This window comes from Prunus mume, linkage group LG2, assembly GCF_029339155.1.
Source record: "Prunus mume cultivar Tortuosa linkage group LG2, ASM2933915v1, whole genome shotgun sequence".
Lineage (NCBI taxonomy): Eukaryota > Viridiplantae > Streptophyta > Magnoliopsida > Rosales > Rosaceae > Prunus > Prunus mume.
Window position 1 is genome coordinate 11,373,232 of NC_142699.1, and position 23,734 is coordinate 11,396,965.

General features: G+C 37.2%; 5 protein-coding genes and 1 long non-coding RNA gene across 7 annotated transcripts; 1 reads left to right on the forward strand and 5 right to left on the reverse strand.

Annotated features, from left to right (window-relative positions):
• Positions 1 to 297: 297 nt before the first annotated feature.
• LOC148919617 (putative receptor protein kinase ZmPK1) lies at positions 298 to 1,045 on the reverse strand. The gene has a single exon (XM_089046577.1). The coding sequence runs from the start codon at positions 1,028 to 1,030 to the stop codon at positions 419 to 421; it is 612 nt and encodes a 203-aa protein (XP_088902703.1). The 5' UTR covers positions 1,031 to 1,045; the 3' UTR covers positions 298 to 418.
• A 51-nt stretch (positions 1,046 to 1,096) lies between these two features.
• Positions 1,097 to 2,830, reverse strand: LOC103320450 (putative receptor protein kinase ZmPK1). The gene has a single exon (XM_089044402.1). The coding sequence runs from the start codon at positions 2,828 to 2,830 to the stop codon at positions 1,286 to 1,288; it is 1,545 nt and encodes a 514-aa protein (XP_088900528.1). The 3' UTR covers positions 1,097 to 1,285.
• A 4,440-nt stretch (positions 2,831 to 7,270) lies between these two features.
• Positions 7,271 to 10,154, reverse strand: LOC103320451 (putative receptor protein kinase ZmPK1). The gene has a single exon (XM_089046061.1). It carries the CDS (start codon positions 9,977 to 9,979, stop codon positions 7,580 to 7,582), a length of 2,400 nt encoding a protein of 799 aa, XP_088902187.1. The 5' UTR covers positions 9,980 to 10,154; the 3' UTR covers positions 7,271 to 7,579.
• A 479-nt stretch (positions 10,155 to 10,633) lies between these two features.
• On the reverse strand, positions 10,634 to 13,310 carry LOC103320382 (putative receptor protein kinase ZmPK1). The gene has a single exon (XM_089046060.1). It carries the CDS (start codon positions 13,215 to 13,217, stop codon positions 10,812 to 10,814), a length of 2,406 nt encoding a protein of 801 aa, XP_088902186.1. The 5' UTR covers positions 13,218 to 13,310; the 3' UTR covers positions 10,634 to 10,811.
• Positions 13,311 to 14,641: 1,331 nt separating this feature from the next.
• LOC148919618 (uncharacterized) lies at positions 14,642 to 17,278 on the forward strand. Its single transcript, XR_016124170.1, has 4 exons — positions 14,642 to 14,672; positions 14,793 to 15,119; positions 15,417 to 15,507; positions 16,903 to 17,278. It is a non-coding gene; the product is annotated as an uncharacterized LOC148919618 (long non-coding RNA).
• A 234-nt stretch (positions 17,279 to 17,512) lies between these two features.
• LOC103320383 (protein MRG2-like) lies at positions 17,513 to 22,131 on the reverse strand. 2 transcript variants are annotated; one of them, XM_008222059.3, is made up of 10 exons: positions 21,728 to 22,131; positions 21,492 to 21,545; positions 21,224 to 21,237; positions 20,687 to 20,823; positions 20,006 to 20,046; positions 19,755 to 19,856; positions 19,194 to 19,270; positions 18,694 to 18,866; positions 18,014 to 18,098; positions 17,513 to 17,888 (listed from the first exon to the last, which is right to left on the reverse strand). In XM_008222059.3, the coding sequence occupies exons 1-10, from the start codon at positions 21,920 to 21,922 to the stop codon at positions 17,798 to 17,800; spliced, it is 969 nt and encodes a 322-aa protein (XP_008220281.1). In that variant the 5' UTR covers positions 21,923 to 22,131; the 3' UTR covers positions 17,513 to 17,797. The 2 variants fall into 2 exon arrangements, with proteins under 2 accessions (XP_008220281.1, XP_088902188.1); XM_089046062.1 differs by having other exon boundaries at positions 21,130 to 21,237; positions 21,728 to 21,868.
• Positions 22,132 to 23,734: the final 1,603 nt, after the last annotated feature.

The following is a 23,734-nucleotide window of genomic DNA, read 5'->3' on the forward strand; positions in this document are numbered from 1 at the left end:
AAAAATAAAAAGCTTTATCACCTAGGCCCAATATGCTTGGACTTTATATAAACTTGGGTCTTTTCTGTCTTCGTTATTTTCTCAACCCAGCCCAAGGTTCTTTTGGATCAGATCCCACAAATGTATCTGGAAGTGCAACAATTTGCCAGATGGGGGTCTAAATATTTTCCCACAATGCCTAGCTGTGTTCTAGACTTGGAAGTTAGAAGTATGGAGTTTGGTATATACATCTTTTATTCTTGTAACTTATGATGTTTCTTTAAAATCAAAATCATACAGTCCACAGGCAAGGTATATTTAAGCAGAAATTATAATCAAGGGACTGGCGGGGGCTAATCTCGCCGAATCCTTTGATTTATTTAAAAAAGCAAGGAAGAAATTAAACCATTGTATTTGTATGAGCATGCCACCGTTCTAATCAATTGTTTTCATGATGTAGAAGCATCTCAACAACTTGACTCATTGTAGGTCTTGCATCTTTGTCTTCCTCTAAGCATTGAAGAGCCACTTTAACAAGAATTTCAAGTCTACCTTGTTCATAATCATCTCCCATTTGGCTCTCTGCATTTGCAAATGCTCCATTCATCTTCTCCCTCACCCATGTAACCATCATCTTTTCATGTGTCTCCTCTCCATCTTCTATTGCTTGAACAATTTCTGCTGGGCTCTTTCCAGTCAGCATCTCCAACACCACAATCCCATAGCTGTAAACATCCACTTTGGAAGTGATGCGCATATTCTGAACCCACTCCGGCGCTATGTAACCTCTGGTTCCCCTGATCCTTGAAAATCTCAAATTGCTCTGTTCACCTCTGTTTAGTAGCTTGGAAAGTCCAAAATCTGCAACCTTTGGATTATAATTAGTGTCTAGAAGTATGTTCTGAGGCTTTACATCACAGTGCAAAACCCATTCCAAGCATTCTTCATGTAAATAAGCCAGACCTTTTGCTGTCCCCACAGCAATTTCAAACTTTTGCTTCCAATCAAGCACATTGGAAGATAACTTTTCTGCCAAGGAACCATGCTCCATATACTCATACACCAAGAGCCTATGCTTTTATTCCACACAATATCCCCACATCTCTATCAAATTCATGTGGTACAACTTCCCTATGAGGCTCACTTCTGCAAGGAACTCTGCTTCCCCCTGGTTAGCACCATTCAGTTGCTTGATTGCTGCAACTCTTTGATCAGGCAATAAGCCTTTGTATACAGTTCCTCCCCCACCTCTTCCAATCACTTCTATGAAACCTCGTGTGGCCTTTTTCAACTCCGAGTAACTAAATCATCTAAATCCAGTTGCAGCATGATGGTATCCTTGCATAACCACATCTGAATCTTCTCGGCCAGTTCTTCTACGCATAAAATACCAAACAAGAAAGACACAAACAATCTCAGCTACTCCCACCGCATATGCAAATTTAAGCATAAACTTAACAGAACCATTTGGACCACTTTTTTCGTACGTTCTGTCAAGTGATCTTGTGAGTTTGTCTGAGCACACATAATTGGATTCTTCAGCTGAAGCATTATAGGAGGAAAGGATGGATTTGGGTAGTTTCAAGTAGAGGTCTCCATCAAAACCAGGCGTGCGGCGTCCATTTTCCAATTGAGCCTTAAGGAAACAATTTTTCCGAGGGTTATATTTGTATTGGAAACCTGCGCAGTTGCACAATTCCAAGCACAAAACTCTGCACCTTTCTAAGGTGTAATTTGAATAGAAACCGAAATCATAGCCATAGAATTCAACATGAGGAAGATGCATAAAACCGAACGCATCCCGAGCAGCAGTACTATTGTTGCAGGACCAGGACAGATTGAAATGATCACCTGCAGGTTGAGGTTGACACCCATAAGACCAATCAATTTTGTTCCTCATCTCATATCCTGGAAGACATGAGCATTTCCTACCAAAACTAGGGACATGGCTGTACAAACTATTAGCCCCGCAAATTCCATGAATTCTGCATTGTTCCGAAATGGCTTGCCATGAAACAACCCATGTACCTCCTTGCTGTGCTCGGCTGTATAATCGGACATTACCATCAGCATCCATCTTTAGTATTCTCTGCAACTTTGCACCATAATCCGCTGACGAAATGCTAAAATTGTCCGATGCACTTAGACTGCCCAAATGATCAAACATGGCAATTCTAGAGTTGTTGTATGTGGACCTCCCAACTTCCCTGCTTACACGCCAAGGGTCAGGCCAGTAAATGCTCGAAAGCTCGGGGCCATTGTAGAGAAGGCGGAGAGTGTTTTCATTGTCGAAAGAAAAAGAGTAGAAGCCAGAGGAATAGTTGGTGAGGCTTCTTGAAGAGATAAGCTTTGTGTTTCTGGTGAGTGGTTGTTGAGGTAAAAGGGTGTTTGTTGTTGAAGCAAAGCTTTCCCACAAAGCAAGACCTTGCAGAGTGAGGAGGACAAGATTGCCATTGTCATGAAGAAGTAATTTGGTGAATGAATTGGAAACAGTGTTGGAAGACCAGATGGTGGATTTGCCAGCATCTGTTAGAATAAGATTACCATTCTTTTGCAAGATGAGCTTGGAGCCCCTACCGTTGACCGGCTGGTCACGGTTTGACAGCCAAACCACGGTGAGGTTGTGAGTTGGGGATGGCTCTGTGAACCATATTGCAAAGGAATATGCATTTTCACCCACTTGAAAAAACCCAGCTGAAAACATGCCATTTGATGAAGTCAAGGTATCAGCTGGGTTTTCCACTGAAAGAGATGAGCCTGCGCTCAAATCAGTATAGGACGCTGATGAAACTGCCAAAGGAGAAAATAGTGCCAGAGAAAGAAGGACAAGGAAGAAGCATGTTGCAGCCATGAATTTAATGGAAATCAGAAGCAACCATCAACCATGGTCAAAAGTTGTGTGCATATATAAGACAATTAGGGTTTAGGGTTACTTGCATGAAGGACCGCACGTCACGCTGTAATTTCAATAAAGAAAATTTTTGACGTTCACTTATTCTACTCTACCCACCAATTATTATTATTATTTTTAAATTCACAAGTCGCACACTTCAGAAAAACTGGTCTTAGACGTCGCAATGGAATTTCCCCAAGGTCGGGAGTGCCACCATGAAGGCACCTAACAACTCCCCTATAGAAACAAAAATAAACTAGCAATACCAATAAAAATAAAAATTTAAAATGACTCATCGTGTTAGAAGGGAAAGGGAAATTGACGATGACCTTTAAGAACAAGGCCTGAATACATCAGAAAACTAGAATCCACTAGGAATTTGAGTAAAACCTGAAGATTTATTGAACGAATAATGATCCGGAGACATGCTAATGGGTCCCTTCAACCCTAGGCACACTAGGAAATCATAATTGGAAAAAGAAAAAAAGAAAAAAAGGGGAACATACAAAAATTTCCAATAATATCCAAAAAAATTTAAATGCTAAAAAGTCAAAGCAAACGATGAAATTTGACTAAAAAAAAGCTCATATGTCACAACAAAGTGGTGAGTTGCATTCATCTCGGCATCCTCTTTGAAACGACTGGTCATGAGCCTAATTTCGAACTCGAGGCCCAAACTTGCATATGTTGGATTTTTCTTTTGTAAGGCTTGTTTATCCATTTGCTCGATCAGTTTCAGCTCAACCATATGCTCTAATCAATAAATAGTTTTTTATTTATTTTATATTATATAATAAGGTGCTGATTTTCCCACTTCTTTTTTGTTCACTTAGGTCATCTCTAACCCAAGAGGCTAAACCCAAAATATTCAAAATTATTGCCCAAAATCTCTCCCAACCTAAGAAAGTGAAGGGGCCAAAATTTGGGAAAATCCAAACTTGGACCTAAATACTGAAAACTATTCAGTGGAGCCTACCAACAGATGGCACAACCCATGTGCATCAGAAAAGACACTGGGGCTTGCACTGGTGGCTTTGTCTACTGGCTTGACGCGACACATGCCACGTGTCGGCTTTGCTGAAGTTGCCATTGCAATTCAAATGTCTTTAAAAAAAATATATAATAGTAACTTTAAAAAAGAGATTGGGACCCGAGCTACTGGTGTTATTTCAGCTTAAGTTGCCGTTGCAATTCTAATTTCCTTTAAAAAAAAATTTCTAATAGTAACTTTAAATCAACGATCTAAATTAAATTTAAGCTATTTTAATGGTTAAAAAAAAGATCCAACGACTGAAATTTAAATCTAACGGTCAAAATAATATTTTAAATTAATCCAAATAAGACCCAACCCCAAAACTCACTCCAAACTCTATAAATACTCACTCATTTCTCAATTAATCTACCAAAAATATTTTTTCTATTTCTCAATCTATTTTTCCTTTGTCAATTTCATCAATCTCCTTTCATTCTCATACTTTCATTTCTCAATTAATCTACCAAAATTAAATTCATTGAATTTCAAATTTTTTTAGGTCAAATTGTTCAAAAATTAAATTATGACATTATTTAAAAAGATTAAATGAAGAAAAGTTTTCCATAAAAAAAAACGACTTAGGGCCAGGCAAAACCCAAATAGTTAATTTTTGGAGGGGAAAAATTTGGGTTTAGCTCCTCATGGGTTGGAGAAGGCCTTACATTCCCCTCTGTTTTAATATTTTTTACTATCACACACAAGGGGTGTAAGTGTAAAAAAGATGAGTGAGAACATACAATTGCCAACAAAATGAGTGTAAGTGAGGAGTGGGAAAATTAGCTTCCATCCCCCTTCCAATCTCTTATGTGAAACTTTGTGTGGCCTTTTTCAACTCAAAGTAACTGAATTTTCTGAATCCAGTGGCAGCATGGATGTAACCTTAAGCAACCACGTCTGAATCTTCTTAAACCACACAATAAAGATACAAAAAGTTCAACCCCTTCCAATCCAAATGTATCTCCACTTCACCCAATATATGTTGTCCACACGTTAGGCTTGAAAAATTGCTACACGTACGAGGACGTGTAAGGAGTTGGGTTACTCCCCTAATTTCCAATTTGAGTGAAACTTCAACTTCCTTCATGATCAATGTGTTTCATCAGACAATCCAGTGTACCCACTAGGGTGGGCTCGGTTTAGTTTGATTTGATGTTGAGCCAAAATCGTATGCCGGAGTCTTAGTAATCGGAACAAGCAGTGAGGTGTGGTTTGGTTTTGGTTTTCATGTTGAAGGGAGGCATGGTTCGAAACTTCTTACCTCCAACTTTCCCTAATTATTAACATATTTACACCATCGGTCTTATTTAGGTGAACCAGTAGTTTGATGATTTGCAAATTGGAAACCATACTGAGTTGATCAGTTTGGTTGAGTTCTCCACCGAAATTAAATTATTTTTTTAATAAATTTGGCTTACACCCTTCAAATTCAATTTACCGTACCTACAACCCTTCACTTTTTGTTCCTATAAATAATACCCAATTTGTATAAATAAACATCCAACTCAGTAAGTTACCTAATTAAGCATAAAATCTGATTTATTGTACTTTTCAGATTCCAGAAATACCCCCAACTAAGCCATTATTGCATTTTGTATATTAATGTAGGAATCAATATAGAAACAGTTTTTAATTGGATTGTATATAATGACAGATGTTGAATTTGGAAAGATCTCCAAATGGTTGTAATAGATGTAGGAATTAATTTTGAAATATTTTTTTAAAAATTTAACAGTAAATTCAAATTTAGGTAATCGGTTTGTTTAATAAAATATTTATGTTATTTTCTTTTTCTGAATTATACATGACTAATAATCCACTTTATAATTGTTTATGAATATAACTGTACATACTAATTATGTTGAAAAAATAATGTACCTATTATTTGTTTGTTTTATGAAAAATATAATTTACCTAGTATGAAAAGTGTACATAATTATATATTCCAATATACCTACATTATACGACATCCAATATACCTACATTACTTTTAATGTACTTACAATTAGAATTTAGGTATTATATGTCATCCAATATACCTACCATTTGAATAATATACCTACTACAAATAAAGTACCTATTATTTATCTAAATAATGTACCTATTTTTTTCTATAAATAATATAGCCTTATTTCTCTGAATAAAATACCTATTATTTGTTTTATTAAAAGTAATTTTTTTAAATGAACCTATTTTCTCTCTCCAAATAACTTACCTATTTTTTTTCCTCTAATAATGTACCTATTTTTCCTCTCCAAATAATGTACTATACACATTTATAGGTATATTGTAAAATAATTTACCTGTAGGTAAATAATGTACTTATATTTTATATAAATTTATGTGTACCTATTTTTAATTATAAAAAATATACACAATAACAAAGTAACTGACTTTGGTTTTTTTTTTTTGTGGGTAAATAATATACCTATATTTTATATGTATATATTTATATTATATTTTTCATAGGTAAATTATTGGATATGTAATTTATAGATTTTTTTTTTGTTTGCAATTTTAGGAGGTGAGATGTGAGAGGGAATGACAACTAAAAGAAATTGGGTGATTGATATGCTATTAATAGGGAGTATATTAATTACAATTATGGCAGTTAATGAAATGCTTGAAATAAATCTATATATATATAAAGCAAAGGCAGAGAATGGTGAAACATTCAAAATACCAAAAAATAGCCTTGGTTAATTCAAACATTAAGAATTGAAATTATTAATGAAATGATGATAATATGGTAAATTCACTTTTTTCATATTAAAAAAAATTAAAATTAAAAACAAAATCAGATAATAGTTCCTACTTTTATGGAACATAACTACCCATGTTATATTTTATTAATTCTAAAAATAAAATAAAAAATTAAAAAATAAAACCAATTGGTACATGCGTGAGCATGTGCCAAGAGGTTAGTTATAAATAAAATATGAAGTTTAGTGGCAACGATGTAAAAACATAAAAATACTACGACTATATCATACTGGTCATTTAAATTTAAAATTGAGTTTTACACATAAATTTATAGAATGATGGGTATATGTCTAAGAAATAGAAAATGTAGAGATTTATATTGAACAAGCCCTAATTTTGTTTTTTTAAAATCAGATCAAACGTTTGGCCAGCTTCTCGGAATCTCGGCCTGATTGCCCACCCCTAGTAGCCATTCATCCCAACTGTTGAGGGCAGCAATAGAGAGAAAAAGTCAAAAACATAAAATAATTCAAAAGTTTCAAGAGATTGTAACGCATGAATAACCCATGAATAAATGGGAGAAACTTAAGCAAAGTCTTCACCTTCGATGAACCTCCCAACCTCCCTCAATGTAATGATCTAATTCTAAATCACCAAACTACAAGTTCTGCACTAAATTTTTTTATATATATTTTGTAGAATACAAAAATTGTAATCCATTCCATACTTGCATGGAAATAATACATCTATAGCTTTCAAAATGGGGAAACAGAAAGGTAAGTTAAAGATGACTTTTGTGTTACCGCTTACAGGAACAGAACATAAAGAAACTATATTGGGAACCAGCCTTTAAGACCATGACAACTGACAGTTGAAAGAAAATAAAAATAAACTATATTTAGATGTGATATGTAGTGCTTAATAATACCATGACAACGGACCCAGGACAGCAAGCCATCACTCACTGTTGCACTCTAATGAGATTCGTCTTTCTCAAGCTGCAGAAGCATCTCAACGACTTGGCTCATGGTAGGTCTTGCATCTTTGTCTTCCTCGACACAATGTAAAGCCACTTCCAACAAAATCTTCATCTTTTTCACATCATAATTACCTTCAAAAGAAGGGTCTATGATCTCTCCCATCCTTGACGCAATATCAATAGTTCCATTCACCTTCTCCCTCACCCACAGGATCAGCCTTCTTTGCTCACCATCAATGACATCCACGCCCATTGTCGGGTTCTTTCCGGTCACCATCTCCAACACAACAATCCCATAGCTGTATACATCCACTTTTGATGTAATAGGTAGATTGTACACCCACTCTGGAGCAATGTAACCCCTGGTTCCTCTTATCCTTGAAAAACTTGAATTTTTAAGGCCGCCCCTGTTGAATAGCTTGGAGAGGCCAAAATCTGCTACTTTTGGTTGGTAATTAGAATCTAAGAGTATGTTTTGAGGCTTAACGTCACAGTGTAAAACCCACTCCAAGCACTCCTCATGCAGATAAGCAAGACCTTTTGCTGTGCCCACAGCAATTTCAAACCTCTTTTCCCAATCAAGCACATTGGAAGACAAATTTTGTGCCAAGGAACCATGTTCCATGTACTCATAAACAAGAAGCCTGTGCTTTCCCTCTGAGCAAAATCCCCACATCTCTATCAAGTGCATATGGTTCAGCCTCCCAATGGTGTTAGCTTCACCTAGAAATTCAGCTTCTCCTGGGTCAGCCCCATTAAGCATCTTAATTGCTGCAACTCTTTGATCAGCCAATACACCTTTGTACACAATTCCTCCAGCTCCTCTTCCGATCTCTTCACTGAAACCCCGCGTCGCCTTCTTCAGCTCCCCATAGCTGAATCTTTTGAATCCTGTTGCCGCAAGTACGTAGCCCTGCATATCCTCATTGGAATTTTGCTTGGTACTACGTAATAATCCCAAAACCAGAAGGATACAAATGATCTCAAACCCTCCAACTCCACAGGCAAACCACAATAGGAACTTCACTGAACCAGTTACACTGGCTTTTACATAATTTCTATCTAGACCAACAACTGTCCCTAGGCAATTTAACCTATACTCTTCTTGGGGCTTCTGGTAAGATAATAAATGGTTTTTTGGCACTCTCAAATACAAGTCTCCAAAAAAGCTAGGTGATCTGTATCCATTGAGTAACACCGTCTTCGGGTAACAGCTATAAGTCGGTTTGCCAGGGATACGAGAGTACTGAAATCCTTTGCAGTTGCATAGTTTCAAGCACAAGTTCTCACAATCCTCGTAGGTGTAATTCGTGAAGTAGCCATAATCATACCCGAAAAACTCAAGCTTTGAAAGTTTAAAGAAAGTGGACTCACCTTTGCTGCAAGTGTAATTATATTGAGGCTCACAACCATAATTCCAATCAGTATGGTTGATCAAACGGTAACCTGGAATGCAAGAGCATTTCCTACCATGACCAGGATCATAGCTACAGACGCTATTAACTCCACAAACGCCATGAATCTTACATGGATCGGAAATGACTTGCCCTGAAACAGCCCATTTGTCTCCTGGCTTTTTCCTGCTATACAACCGAACATTTCCATCAGAATCAACAGTCAATCTTCTCTGTGACTTCGCACCATAATCAGCTGCCATTAGTGTATATTTATCAGATGAAGTAAAATTGCCCAATGAATCTAGCACTGCAATTCTACTGCTATTGTCTGTGGACCTTCCAGCATCCTGGCCTGCAAGCCATGGCTCAAACCAATAGACACTTGAAGTCTGAAGGCCATCATAGAGTAGACGGAGGAGGTTGTCATTGTCGAAGAAAAGCTTATAGAAACCAGAGGAGAAGTTGCTCTGGCTTCTCGTGGAGACAAGAATTGTGTTCCTGGTGAGTGGTTGGTGCGGAAGAAGGGTGTCAGTTGGGAACTCAAAGCTTTGCCATAAAACAGAATGATCCGACTTCTGTAAAACCAGGCTACCAGAATTTTGTAAGGTTAAGTGCACTGGTGAGAGTGAAGTGGTGGTTGTGGCCCAAACATTGGACTGACCAGCATCAGTTAAGATGAGATTACCAGTTTTTAGGAGGGAGAGCTTTGAGCGTTTCCCATTCACCGGTTGGTCTCGGTTGGCCATCCAAACTATTGTGCGGTTTTGGTAGTGGTCAGATGATGAAGGCTCGGTGAACCAAATGGCAAAGCAAAATGAGTTGTTGCCGACTTGGTGAAAGCCAGCAGTGAAAACACCATCAGCTGAAACTAACACATCTTCTGGTTTCTCAACAGAGAGGGAGGAGCCTCTGCTCAAACTCAAAGAGTCGGAGGTTGAAGACGAAGGTGGAGAATGAATGGCCAGAGAGAGAAGAAAAATGAGGAACAGAGTACCCATTGGAAATGAAAGCGGTGCTTTGGCTGCTACAGAGGCATGTGCAGAAGTAAAATACTAGTGTGTAGTAGCAGTAGGACCAACACCCACAATGATTTTGACTTTCTTCAATTGCGTTGCCGCCGGAGACCAAGGTTGAGGAAAATTGGAAGCATCCAATAAACACGCACTTTTCTACAGCCTAAACACGCACTTATATTATATACATCCAATCCAACTACGCTCTAAATACGCTTCCATTATTTGATAAATAAAGTTAAATCAACCCGCCCGATACGCGTTAGGAAACCTGCATAAACAGAGCCGCCTCTTTACCCAAAAAAAAATAGAAACAGACCATAACATAACATGTGGCTGTCATTGTTTTGTAGGACCACAGCTATAAAGATTTTTACTTGCAATTGGGACGGAGACCAGGACAGGTTATGTTTCATCTTCAAGCCGTAAGACTCGTTCTTTCTAGCGATGGCCTCCCGGGTCCACTGGAGTGACTTTCCTTATTTTTTGTCTTGCCTTGTTTTGGTGTTGCTGTTTTTCTTTTTTGGCCCCTTTTTGTTGGGCGCCGGTCCTTGTTCTGTTTGTTTTTTGGCCTGCTTTGGCTTTTAAGGGAGTTTACTTCGACTCAAAAAGAGAGTCATTGTTTGAATGATCCAAAAATTCCTCAATTATTTCGTTCATTAGTGTGAACTGAGAAGCTGCGTACATATTGCAAAGAAAGAAAGACTTAAACAAAATCACTACTATCATATTTGCTGCTGAGCAAAGCTGAGCACCTTGGACTTTCCAAGCACCACAACCTCATAAGATCCAAACGTCTTGCCTAACGGTGTTACCCTTAATCCTTGTCATGGTGCAGAAGCGTCTCAACAACTTGTCTCATAGTTGGTCTTGCATCTTTGTCTTCCTCTACGCATTGTAAAGCGACCCTTAGAAGAATTTCCATCTTCTCCACATCGTATTCACCTTCGAACGAGGGGTCCATGATCATTCCCATCTGTGGTCCAATAGCACTAGTTCCATTTACCTTCTCCCTAACAGACATGATCAGTCTTCTCTGCTCCCCGTCAATAGCATCCACGCCCATTGTCGGGTTCTTTCCGGTTACCATCTCCAACACAACAATCCCGTAGCTGTATACATCCACTTTGGATGTGATGGGCAGATTGTAAACCCACTCTGGAGCAATGTAACCTCTGGTTCCTCTTATCCTCGAAAAGCTCAAATTCTTAAGCTCCCCTCTGTTGAATAGCTTGGAAAGGCCGAAATCAGCCACCTTTGGTTGGTAATTCGAGTCCAAGAGTATGTTTTGAGGCTTGACATCACAGTGTAAAACCCACTCCAAGCACTCTTCATGCAGATAAGCAAGTCCTTTTGCTGTGCCTACAGCAATCTCAAACCTCTTCTCCCAATTAAGAACATTGGAAGACAAATTGCGTGCCAAGGAACCATGCTCCATGTACTCATAAACAAGCAGCTTTCGCTTTCCCTCTGAGCAGTATCCCCACATTTCTATCAAGTGCATATGGTTCAGCCTCCCAAGGGTGCTAGCTTCAGCTAGAAACTCAGCTTCTCCTTGAATAGCTTCATTAAGCAACTTAATTGCTGCAACTCGTTCATCAGCCAATACACCCTTGTACACAATTCCTCCGGCACCTCTTCCAATTTCTTCACTAAAACCCCATGTCGCCTTCTTGAGCTCCGCATAGCTAAATCTTTTGAACCCAGTTGCAGCAAGAAGGTATCCATCATGCATATCCTGTTTGGAACTTTTCCGAGTTCTACTACTTAACAAACCGAAAAACAAAAGGAGACAAATGATCTCAAACCCTCCCAATCCACAGGCAAACCACAGCAGGAATTTTACTGGCTTACTAACATGCTTTTTTACGTACTGCCGGTCAAGATAAATAACTCTGTCTGCGCAATTAAGCCCAAATTGTTTTAGGTACTTCATGTCAGAGTGATTTGAGAAGAGGTAGTCTTTAGGCAGTCTCAGATAGAGGTATCCTTGTAAATCCGATCTGCGACCACTTCGTAACTGCGTCTTCGGGTTGCAGTTATAAACACCACTTCCACTGTCAAATGTGTATTGGAACCCCCTGCAGTTATACAGGTCCAAGCATATGCTCTCGCACTCTCCATAGCTGCGATTTTGGTAGGAGCTATAATCGTAACCAGAGAACTCAACTTGAGAAAGTTTTAGGAAACTGGACTTATTAACTTTGGTGTAAGAGTGGTTGAATTGTGGTTCACACCCAAAAGACCAATCAGTATGATTTATAATCTGATATCCTGGAAGGCATGTGCATTTTCTACCAATACCAGTGTCATAGCTACACACGCTGTTTGTTCCGCAAATCCCATGGATCATGCAAGAATCCGAGATGGCCTGCCATGAAACTACCCATTTCTCTCCAGAATTTTCTCGACTATACAATCGAACATTACCATCAAAATCAATCCTCAGTCTTCTCTGCCGCTTTGCGCCATAATCGGCTGACAGAAAAGTCAAGTTGTCTGATGAGATAAAACTACCTAAGGAATCAAGCATGGCATTTCTGCTGTTGTTGTAGGTGGACCTTGCATTATCCCAACTCACACGAGAAGGGTCGGGCCAATAAACACTGGAAATCTCGAGACCGTCGAAAAGAAGACGAAGAAGGTTGTCATTGTTGAAGAACAGCTTATAGAAACCAGAGGAGAAGTTGCTCTGGCTTCTGGTAGAGATAAGTGTTGCTTTTCTGGTGAAGGGCTGGAGTGGGAGGAGGGTATCAGTTGGAGAATCAAAGCTTTGCCATAAAACGACACTCCCCGAGTGAAGTAAAACCAGATTACCAGAGTTTTGGAGGCTCAAGTGAGCTGGTGAGAGGGAAGTAGTGGTTGTGGCCCAAACAATGGACTGACCCGCATCAGTTAATATGAGGTTACCAGTTTTTTGGAGGGAGAGCTTTGAGCGTTTTCCGTTCACCGGTTGGTCACGATTGGCCATCCAGACAACGGTGCGGTTTCGATAGTGGTCGGAGATTGATGGCTCTGTGAACCAAATGGCAAAACAAAATGAATTGTTGCCCACTTGGTGGAAGCCAGCAGTGAAAACACCATCAGCTGAAACTAAAACATCTTCTGGTTTCTCTACAGAGAGGGAGGAGCCTCTGCTCAATGAGTCGGAGGTTGAAGAAGAAGGTGGAGAATGAATGGCCAGAGAGAGAAGAAAAATGAGAAACAGAGTACCCATTGCCATTGTAAATGAAAGGGGCACTGGCTGCTACGGAGGTATTTGAAGAAATACTAGTCTGTAGCAGTAGGACCACGCCCCCGACAAGGTTTTGAATGTCTTCGATTGGGTTGACGGAGAACCAACGCTGGGGAAAATTGGAAGAATCCAACCGCCGCACTAAATACGCCTCCATTATTTAATAGATAAAGTTAAATCAACCCACCCGATGCGGGAGAAATTATAAAATATTATAGATGTATCACGTCAACATGTGATATTTCCATTTAAATATTACTATGTATTCATTTTAAAATATAAATTAAACTTTTTTACAGCTGGATTTATTTCTTAATTCTTAATTTTTATAAAATAGAAAAACTTCAGAAAAAAGAAAAAGAAAAAGAGAATTCCCAACAGCAACCCCTCCCGAACCCAACACCTTTAATCCCAAAAACATGACATGACCGCCACCCATCTCCACACAACCTGTCATGACTGCCACCCATCTCCCTTTCTCTTCCTTTTCCTCTTCCTTTTTCCTTTTCCTTTTCAACCCTTATAGTAATTGTAGGTAATGAAGTTCAAAGAGAGGTAGAGAAAACTAGTATTGATGATTATGATGATTATGATGATGATGAAATGGAATTATGGAAGCATTGGTGTTTGTGTTAATGGTTGGGAAATGTTAGAGTGAATGCAAACAGAGAGACCCCTTGAGAGAATTGTTGTATTGTATTGATTGAAGTAATTGTTACCAAGGAGTTACAGTATTGGATATGGGTTTCGAAATAGTATGATGATGGGAAAGGTTGTCATCATCAATTTCAAAGAAAGGGGAATTAAGGAAGATGAGGGTTTGGACGCCGATGGCAATGGTGAAGAGGAAAAGAGACGGGGAGGAAGAGGAAGAGAGAGGGATGGCACCCATGGAACGTAGTGGGGTTTTAGGGGAGCGGCGGCGATTGGGAATATTTTTTTTTCTTTTTCTGTTTTTCAAATTTCAAATTTTATTTCACAATATAAGTCCAGCTGTAAACAAATATTTAATTTCTATTTTAAAATGGACACATGTCAATATTTAAATAGGAGTATCACATATTGACGTGGTATACTGTACTATTCTATAATTTCTCCCGATACTAAAGCCAAATCAAGCTTGTCAACAATTTTCCGCCCTTAATTATCGTAGGATTGCTAGGAAATTAAATAGAAAATTAGTTAAATATTCATTTCTAGACATAAAAGTTAAAACTATAAAAATACCCTACACTATTTAATGTATATAAACACACCCAAAATAAATCCAAAAATCAACAGCTGTATATTTTTTAATTTAATTATTAAGATGAAATACCTTTATTACCCTTTTAAAATAAAATTGGAATTCCTAATAAACACCATATCAGAACTCAGAACCTCCAGCCTCTCATCTTCATCTTCATCCTCTAATAAAATTGAAATCCTAAGCTCTGTTCTCAAGTAACTCTCTCTCTCTCTCTCTCTCTCTCTCTAAAAAATAAGAATGATGAAGTCATAGGATTCTGATTGTGTAAGGTAACTATTTCTTCTAATTCTAATTAATTCGTCTTTTGGATATAGGAAAACTAGGAGACCCCTTTCCAAGCTCGTGGGTCAAAACTTTGCAGCCATCTCAGTTCAAGGAACATCAAGCAGTAATGCTTTGGAAGATGGAGTTGACGAAGGCTCTGCCTTCAAGAATGTTAGTCCAAATGGCATGACAAAAGTTGAAGTCAAGGCATTGGCACTGGCAATCCATTAGATGCTGGATTTGTGAAAAATTTGGAGGATTTACAACATGAGCAAATGGACAATGACTTGGCGGATTTAAGGGATGAAATGGCTCATGGTGCATTGGTGACTTGGCTCAGTATAAAATCCTATTCAATCTGCGATCTTCGATTTAAGGTATTTGATTTTTTTTAATTTGAATTCATATTCGATTTTATTGTAGTCTGATTTGGGTGATTTCATGTTCAATTAATTAAGTTGCTGGTTAAGTTTTCATAATTTTTGCAGTTTTGGAGTTTAAATTTGAAATGTAGATCCAATTCTTCTTGATTTTATATGTTTATTTTTGTTATTATCGATTTGGAGATAAGCTATTGGATTTTCTAATTTCGTTCTAATTTGTATTTAGATATTCGTTTGAGTTTTAGATTGTGATTTTAATTTCTTTTTGTTTATAATTTGGATTGATTTCAGATTCGGTTTGGTTGTGGATTTGCTTTTGTGTTTTGGTTTGAGCTGTGGTTACAAATTTGTGATATTTGATTTGGTCATCATATTAATTGAGGTATGTTTTTTCAATTGAATCTGAGTATATTCGTGTGTTTTTTTTTTCTTCTATTTATGCACTATTGGTTTTTGAGTCGACTATAATTTGCTTTTAGGTAGCAGTGTTATTACTTTATATTGGAACTTTGCAGACATGCATTAGAAAAAGGATTTCATAAAAAAAAACAACCTTATACTGGAACTTTACAGTAGTAGACATGCATTAGAAATAAGATTTTATATGAAATTAGGAGTGCTATTACCCTATACTGGAACTTTACAATGGGTAAACATGCATTAGAAATATGATTTCAGAGGAATCTAGCAGTGTTATTATCCTATACTAAAACTTTACAAAGGGTAGACATACATTAGAAATAGGATTCCAGAGGAATCTAGCAGTGTTATTACCATATACTAGAACTTTACAAGGGTTATTCATGCATTAGAAATAGGATTTCAGAAGAATCTAGTAGTGTTATTACCCTATACTAGAACTTTACAAGGAGTAGACATGCATTAGAAATAGAATTTCAGAAGAATCTAGGAGTGTTATTACCCTATACTAGGAACTTTACAATAGTAGATATGCATTAGAAATAGGATTTCATAGGAAACAAGCAGTGTTATTACCCTATACTGGAACTTTATAGTGGTAGACATGCATTCAAAATAGGATTTCATTAGAAACAAGCAATATTATTACCCTATACTGGAACTTTACGGTGGTACATGCATTTGAAATAGGATTTCAGAGTAAACAATCAGTGTTATTACCACATACTGGAACTTTATAGCCATTAATGAACATGAAAGTAAATTAGCAGTGTTAAGAATAGGTATATGACTAAATATTTCTTTCCTATTTGAGTTGATGAAAGCCGACCATTTTATAGTCCTATGCAATCAATTCAATAATGAAAATCCAATATAGTTTCAAGATTTTGTCCTATATTCGAATATAAAATACTGTTATTGCCCTATACTGAAACTTTATAGTGGTAGATATGCATTAAAAATAGGATTTCATAGGAAATTAGGAGCGTTATTACCTTATACTAGAACTTTACAGTGGTCGACATGCATTAGAAAAATGATTCCATAGGAAATAAATAGTGTTATTACCTTATACTGGAACTTTACAACCATTAATCAACATAACAGGGACTAAATATCTCTTTCTTTTTTGAGTTGTTGAAAACTGACTATTTTATAGTCATATGCAGTTAGTCCAATAGTGAAAATCCAATATAGTTTCAAGATTTTGTCTTGGATTTGAATATAAAATACTGTTATTACCATAGACTGAAACTTTACAGCAATTATTACAATAAATGTTTGGTTTTTAAATGTCTTACCTTTGAAGCATTTTCTTGTTGAAATTGTTCTCTTAAATTTTGTCTTTGTTTTGTAGGTGGAGGTTAGTGTGTGGTGTTGGTTTTTGAAAGTAGATCAAGCTTGGTGGTAGTTATGGAATTTCAGTTTGCATAAATGATGAAGACGGTGAAATGAATAGACGTTTTGCAGAGATAGTTTAATGAAGAATGCGTACTTGAAGTTACGGTTTTCAAGACAGTTTTGTGTTGTAATAAAATGTTTGGACTTTTTGTAACCAAAAAAAAATGTCTGGACTTTTTGTAACAAAAAAAAATGTTTGAGCTTTTTTATAAAATTGGGCTAGGCTTGTTTTGGGTGTTTTTTGAGTTTTTTTTTTTTTTTTTCTATTGGGCATCAATGGCAGTCATGTAATTTATAGGAACTTCAACACCAATTTCTCATATAGTAAATGAATTTTGAGTGTGTTTCTAAAGTGCATTCCATGTGAGGTTTTTTTTTATATAATTTCAGCTCCTATTTTGGGTATATTAGTGAAGCTCCCGAAATTAAAACCTACCTAAATGGTAAGGGAGGGTACGATGTGTTCTGGTTCGGTTTCCTCCTATGTAACCCTAAAATAAAATAAAATAAAATCTGCATAACCAAATGGATCAATACGGTTCCAAAATTTATCGAGAACAAATCAGTAAAGTGTCGCAGCCCACAGGCAGGCAAAACTATCATTGCACAAAGGATACATTCCGTGTCCGGTAGAATTTTACAAGGCATTAGGCATGTTCTGACTACATAAGTTACATATTCTAAAGTTTGACATACCAGTTACATGAACATAGAGGATAGTAATACGTGCAACACTAGCAGATTAGGCTTCAACAGCTTTTGGAGCAAAGAAGTTGAAAACGGCGCTGAGACATCGCACAACAGCTGTAGTTATATGGTATTCTGTACAAATTGTTGCAAGTATGCCCCGCTTAGACATCTGGTTTGTTGGTGCTCGCTTCAACAGCATCTGGTGCATGATAGGTAGAGAGGAAAAATGCATTCTGATTTTTCTGTAGGAACCTTCATGATAGCATGTATGATCAATCAGCAAAAGTAAAAATGACATCGAAAAATAATAAAGTCAGGTACTTGTTGGAAAATATACAATCAAATATCTATTTAGGAGAGCAAGTAGAAGACAGTACTTGAGAAAGTCGACCAATTTTTGCTGCAAATCTTTCAGTGTCTCCTCTTCAATGTTAGCATTCAACAATAACTCAGGGAGCTTAACTGCAAATACCAGAAAAATGACATCTCAAGTTCAAACTTTATGATGACTAGCACTCAATATAACAAAAGCTTAAACTACAAAAACTGCAGTAAGCAACCAAAAAATATTCAGCATGATGAATTTCAGAAAACATTTGGCATTCACATGGACGTTGAAATGTCATCCACCACATGCCCAGGTATCCAAAGCACCAGCATAATGTTCTGCTGCACTATAGATAAGTATATCGCAATGAAAATTCAATTTTCACAGGTAATCCACCATGGATAATTTTTTTTCACTTTCAAATACCGAGTACATAATCACTTAAAAACACAATTTATGATTTGCACAAGGACAATATAAAAATGCATCTTAAGGAAGGAAAGGAATCAAGGGTTTTAATGTATTGGAAGGGATATTTACAAATTCAACATAATTATTAAACATAGAAGTAATCTCCATCAGTAATTTAGTAGAACATTAACATGAGAAACCACAAATTCAAGATCACACCAAAAATGATGAAAAGCACTTTTATTTTAATAATTCTATTTAGAAATACACCATTATGAATACAAATAATGGACTTTGCTATGCATTATATGTTCCTACCGAATAGACGTAGCAGATGCTCAGCACCATATACAGATGAAGGAGAGGCATCATGTGCAATTGCTTTCTCATACTGCTGACGTTCATTTTTGTACAGAAGCATTACTGGTAGTGCTTTGTCAAAGTAACAACATAGTCCTTTCAGGATTTCTTCAACTGAATGAGTTTTCTTCCTAGATTCACATTAAGAATAGTCCATCAATAAAAATCAGTGCCTGTATCCAAATTGGATTCTAGATAATAAAGAAGTTGAAAGTTATGAATGTTGTAGGTCCAAATAATTGAGTTAAGACCCCAACTTTCACCCAGTGGATAACCAGCCAGTAGAATGTATGAGAAGTGACATTGGTAATCCCATCCATCTCTTCACTCTTGTGAGGATAAAAAGTTAATTTACTCTCTCAATAAAAAAAAATTCAAAATGGATGTATTTTGTAATGGCACCCGAGAAAAGAATAAAAGAAGATTGGATGCAAAGAGATGAAAGGAAAGAAACTTACAAACTGTCCTTTGATCTGTAATCTAGATACTTCTTCATTATGTCATCCACGTTAGGAGTTCGTGGAAGTTTAACAAGCTGCAAGAATATGTGGATATCATTAACTGGGAATTCATTACGACTGAATATAGGAGTTTGTTTGGAAATTAAAAATGCGATGAGTGGATGCATCGGAATTAGAAACTCACAAGTGATATGCACATACTGACAACTAGAGTGCACAAAGACTAACCCAGATATGCCAGACCCACCATTTGACAAGTATATGCCAGAACATCTCTAGTCCTACTGTAAATGCTCAAGTCATGTAGACCAAATATTCCAAAAGCAATTCATCCATCCTAGTAAGAATTCCATATGAAATATTTACTCTCTACATCACCATAACCAAACAAATAACAAAAGTTAAAACAATGCCATCGACCATTCTGTAATGCGGTCTGAACTTGAGATTCCAAGTTTTTACGATGTACCATTATCAGCACAAGCATGTAATTTACATAGTACGTTATTTAATCAATTCATTCATGGATTCAGTATTATGATAGAGGAACACATCTACCTTGCCCAGATGAGTAATGAATTCACAATCATCAACTAGTTGTTTCTTTAGTGTGAGCGGAATTTGAAGCACAAGATCTTCCATGGGTATGGCATCTTTGTCCTAAAATTTGACAACAAAAGAAGAAATCAAAACCTGCAACTTAAGGTTCATGTTGACTTCTAAATTAAATAACAAACCTCTTCATAGTGATCACACAATATCTGGAAGAGGTAAGCCTAGATAGGCAAACTACGGATCAAAGAGCATACCTTAATGACAGAGTCATTCTTTCGCTTTTTTCCTCTTGAGACTGCACATAATTTCATATCAAAAGTAAGAGCAATGCATATTATATACACATTCATCTTGCAAGGGAAGTTGATATAAAATATATATATATATATATATATATATCAAAACCCAACCTCTTATCATCCTAATTCAAGAACCATAACCAATTTATGATCATGACTGAAGAAAGCATGCTGTTAAATCTTTTCATGAGGTAGTGGCCTATAAAGACTTCTTTTCTCCAGAGAACAAATTTGTTAACCACGTTGTTACTTTTGCAGTTTCTCATAACCATTATACTTACTCCTACCACTTCTTTCTTTCCACCTCTTCAAAGGACAACACTTATGGTCCTTAAACCTCTTCAAAGGGCAACACTTATGGTCCTCAAACCTCAAAGCTCACCAAAAAATAGGAAGGTTCAGGTCACATGCCAAAAGTTCTGCTTTGTTAGGCCAAACATTTCTGTTCTTCGTTCAAAACTAATGAATAAAGAAAAAAAAAAATACAAGTTCTGCACTACATCTATCTTTTCGTTTTTAAGACACTACAAATATTGTAATACATTCCATACTTGCATGGAAAGAATAAATCTATAACTTTCAAAATTGGGAAACAGAAAGGTAAAGGTTAAAGATGATAAAGCCAACCATAATAACCTTTTTGTTTAGTCTGTGACGTGCGTGTTAGCTTTGCATTCTTGTGTGTTCTCTGGTTCGCATTGAGCTGCTTTTGTTTCCTCACATTCTCATCAGTGTTTTTCATCAGACGATCCAAGTGCACCCACTCATCCCAACTGTTGAGGACAGCAAGAGGGAGAAAAAGTCAAAAAACAAAAAAATGAAATCAAAAGTTTCAAGAGATTGTAACTGCATGAATAACCCATGAATGAATGGGAGAAACTTAATCAAAGTCTTCATCTTCCATGAACCTTCCAACCTCCCTCAATGCAATGATCTAATACTAACATCTGCCATGGTCTAATAAACATAATTTCAAAGACAAAAAGGAAAAAGCAATACGGTGCAATAAGTGAGATGAAAAGACCCCTTAAAATGGAAAACGATAATAAAAAATAACAAGAACGAAAATTGAAGTAGACCATGCTTCCAACATCCAAGAGCCTGGTTCAAGGAATGTGAAATCAAAACTCGTAAACGTTCTGGAATCATAAGTAAGCAGGAAGGCGGGCTCACTTTTTGCTCCATCCCTGCAGGATAGAAGAGTATACAATCAAGATGTAACCACAAAACGAGTAACTATATCACCCAAGCAATGTAACCCCAAAATGGAGGAAATGCCGAAGGAAGATTAATGGAAATCCAAGAGCATTCCACTTCCAAGCAAATTAAAAATTAAAAATTAAAGCTTACAAATGAAACAAGGCAGGTATAATCATTATAGGCATTTAGTAAATGTTTGATAGAGAAAATAAAAAATCATAGGAAAGCAGTTGATGCTTACAAGGTAATGAACATAAAATCTCCATTCGTTCATCTTGAAATCGACTTTGGTCACCTTGCAAACAAAACGCAAAGCACAGTGAGATTTACCGAAAATGTTCATCCGTGATCAATTAGCCAAAACGCTCTATTAAATTCGAGAAATTGCAATTAACCCTACGAATCATATAGAATTCAATCGCCGAGAGAGAGAGAGAGAGAGGGTGGAAGGGAGTGTGCGTGTCTGAAAATGAGTACCTTGGCTTCGTAAATTTGGGTCTCATGAAAAGCGAGCACCTTCTCGCCTTCGGAGAAGGGGCATGAATCGGGGGAAGGAGCTGAAACTTCTTCGTCTTCACCGTCGATCATGTCAGAATCGGTCTTGGTGGCGGAGCTGTCAGACTGGGTGGCGGACGAGTCAGTATCGCTAACGACAGTCTTGGAGCCTCTCATTTTGGTTTTGGGTGCTCTGTTGCTTCTGCTTAATGATTAATTAGTAAATTGATTAACATTAATTAACATGAACTCTCCAGAAAGTTCGATTGCTGTTTGCTTGAGAACTAGTCTGAGGCTTTTCAGTTATGGCGGTTCTTCTCCATCAGAGTTTGCTCCTACTCTATTTATAGTTACGGATGCAGGAGTACGAGAACACCCCCGGTGGATGGGGTTTTACTGTTTGCTTGTCCTTGATCGGTTGTGCGCTCCGGTTAAACTTAAAACGACGTCGTGTCTAGGATTTATATCGTAACGGGTAAATAAATAAAAAGCCATGTCGCCGGAAGGTGGCGGGAGCGTAAGCAATAACTTCGCGGTAAACTTTGGGCTTTCTAATTTTGGGCTTACACTGGATTTGGGTTTGAAGTTCTGGACCCAACCAAGAATCACACCTTTGACCGAAAAAGAAAAAACCAAAACTTGAAGCGTATTCCAAATCTCATCATGAAGAATAAAGACGAGGAAGGTGGTTCTTGACCCATAAAATATAGAACATGAGGAAGGTGGTCATTGGTCCAAAGTTACATGAAGCAAAGTGAAACGGTTCATCGAATTGAGTCATTAAATCACATAGGTATATGACTCACACAAAGGGAAAGTCTATGTTAACTCCCCCTTCTAAAGCCAAGACTTTTGAAAGGAACATTTGAAACCTACCCAAAATATGTACTGAATTATTCAAGTGACATTACGATAGATGAACTACATTATCACCAACACATAATGACTGAAGAAATGAGCAGCGGATACTCAGTCATTTCTGTCATCACATATTCTAACACGTAATTGCCCGACTCTAATACAATTGCTGACTAATGGATATTTTACTAGTGCCAATTGCAGGATAGGTTCCACATTGTTTGATGAAAACTAATAATGTTTTAAATGGGCTAGTGATATCTGATCGATTCATGACGGCGTAATGACTTTTCTAAGTTCATCCCATCTTCACATTCTTTATAATTATTTTATCTCAATTGCACTGTCCACCCAAAAAGCCCAAATTGAATGACAAGGGAAAGTCTGGTCTCCTTTTGAAAAGCTTTGAAACCCTAAATGAAACGGAGCAGCCCTATACTTAGGTACCTTCGGATGTATTTCCTTCCTGAGAATCAAGTTTTCATAAACAATCAATCTGAAACTACCACAGCAAACTTTACTCCTTGAATGAAAGAAAATAAAAACGCGCTTTTATAATATTACCATGAATGTATACGATTACATCATTGCTGCATATATATAGCAGTTCTAAAATACAGGACACATTTTATTTAAATTAAATTAAGTTCTGTAACTGGTTATAGCTAGTCTTCTATACTAAGACAAGACAAAATGCTTTTAAACAACTACAAAAGTGAATAATAGCTCAAAGAGTATGTGGCAATGGCTACTGCTGCACTTTATTAGTTTCCGCCGCCGCCAGAGCTTGGACCAGATTGCTTGATCCCTCCAAGGGTTTCAGAATCAGTGAAGGCATGACCATTTCCTCCGGAGCTCGGGCCTTCATTCTTCATTGCACCAATATACACAGAGTGCTTGTTCCCTCCAAGGGTTTCAGAATCACTGAAGGCATGACCCTTTCCTCCGGAGCTCGGGCCTCCGTTCTTCATTGCGTCAATGAACAGCCCATCAAACACACTCTCCATCTCCTTGTCTATGGAGCTCCATGAACGCCCCAGCATAAGAGGACGAGCTTCTGATATGACCAAAACCCTAGAGCTCAGAGTGAGAAGAACAAGGATGGAGCAGAGAGCTGGCTTGAAGCTTTTG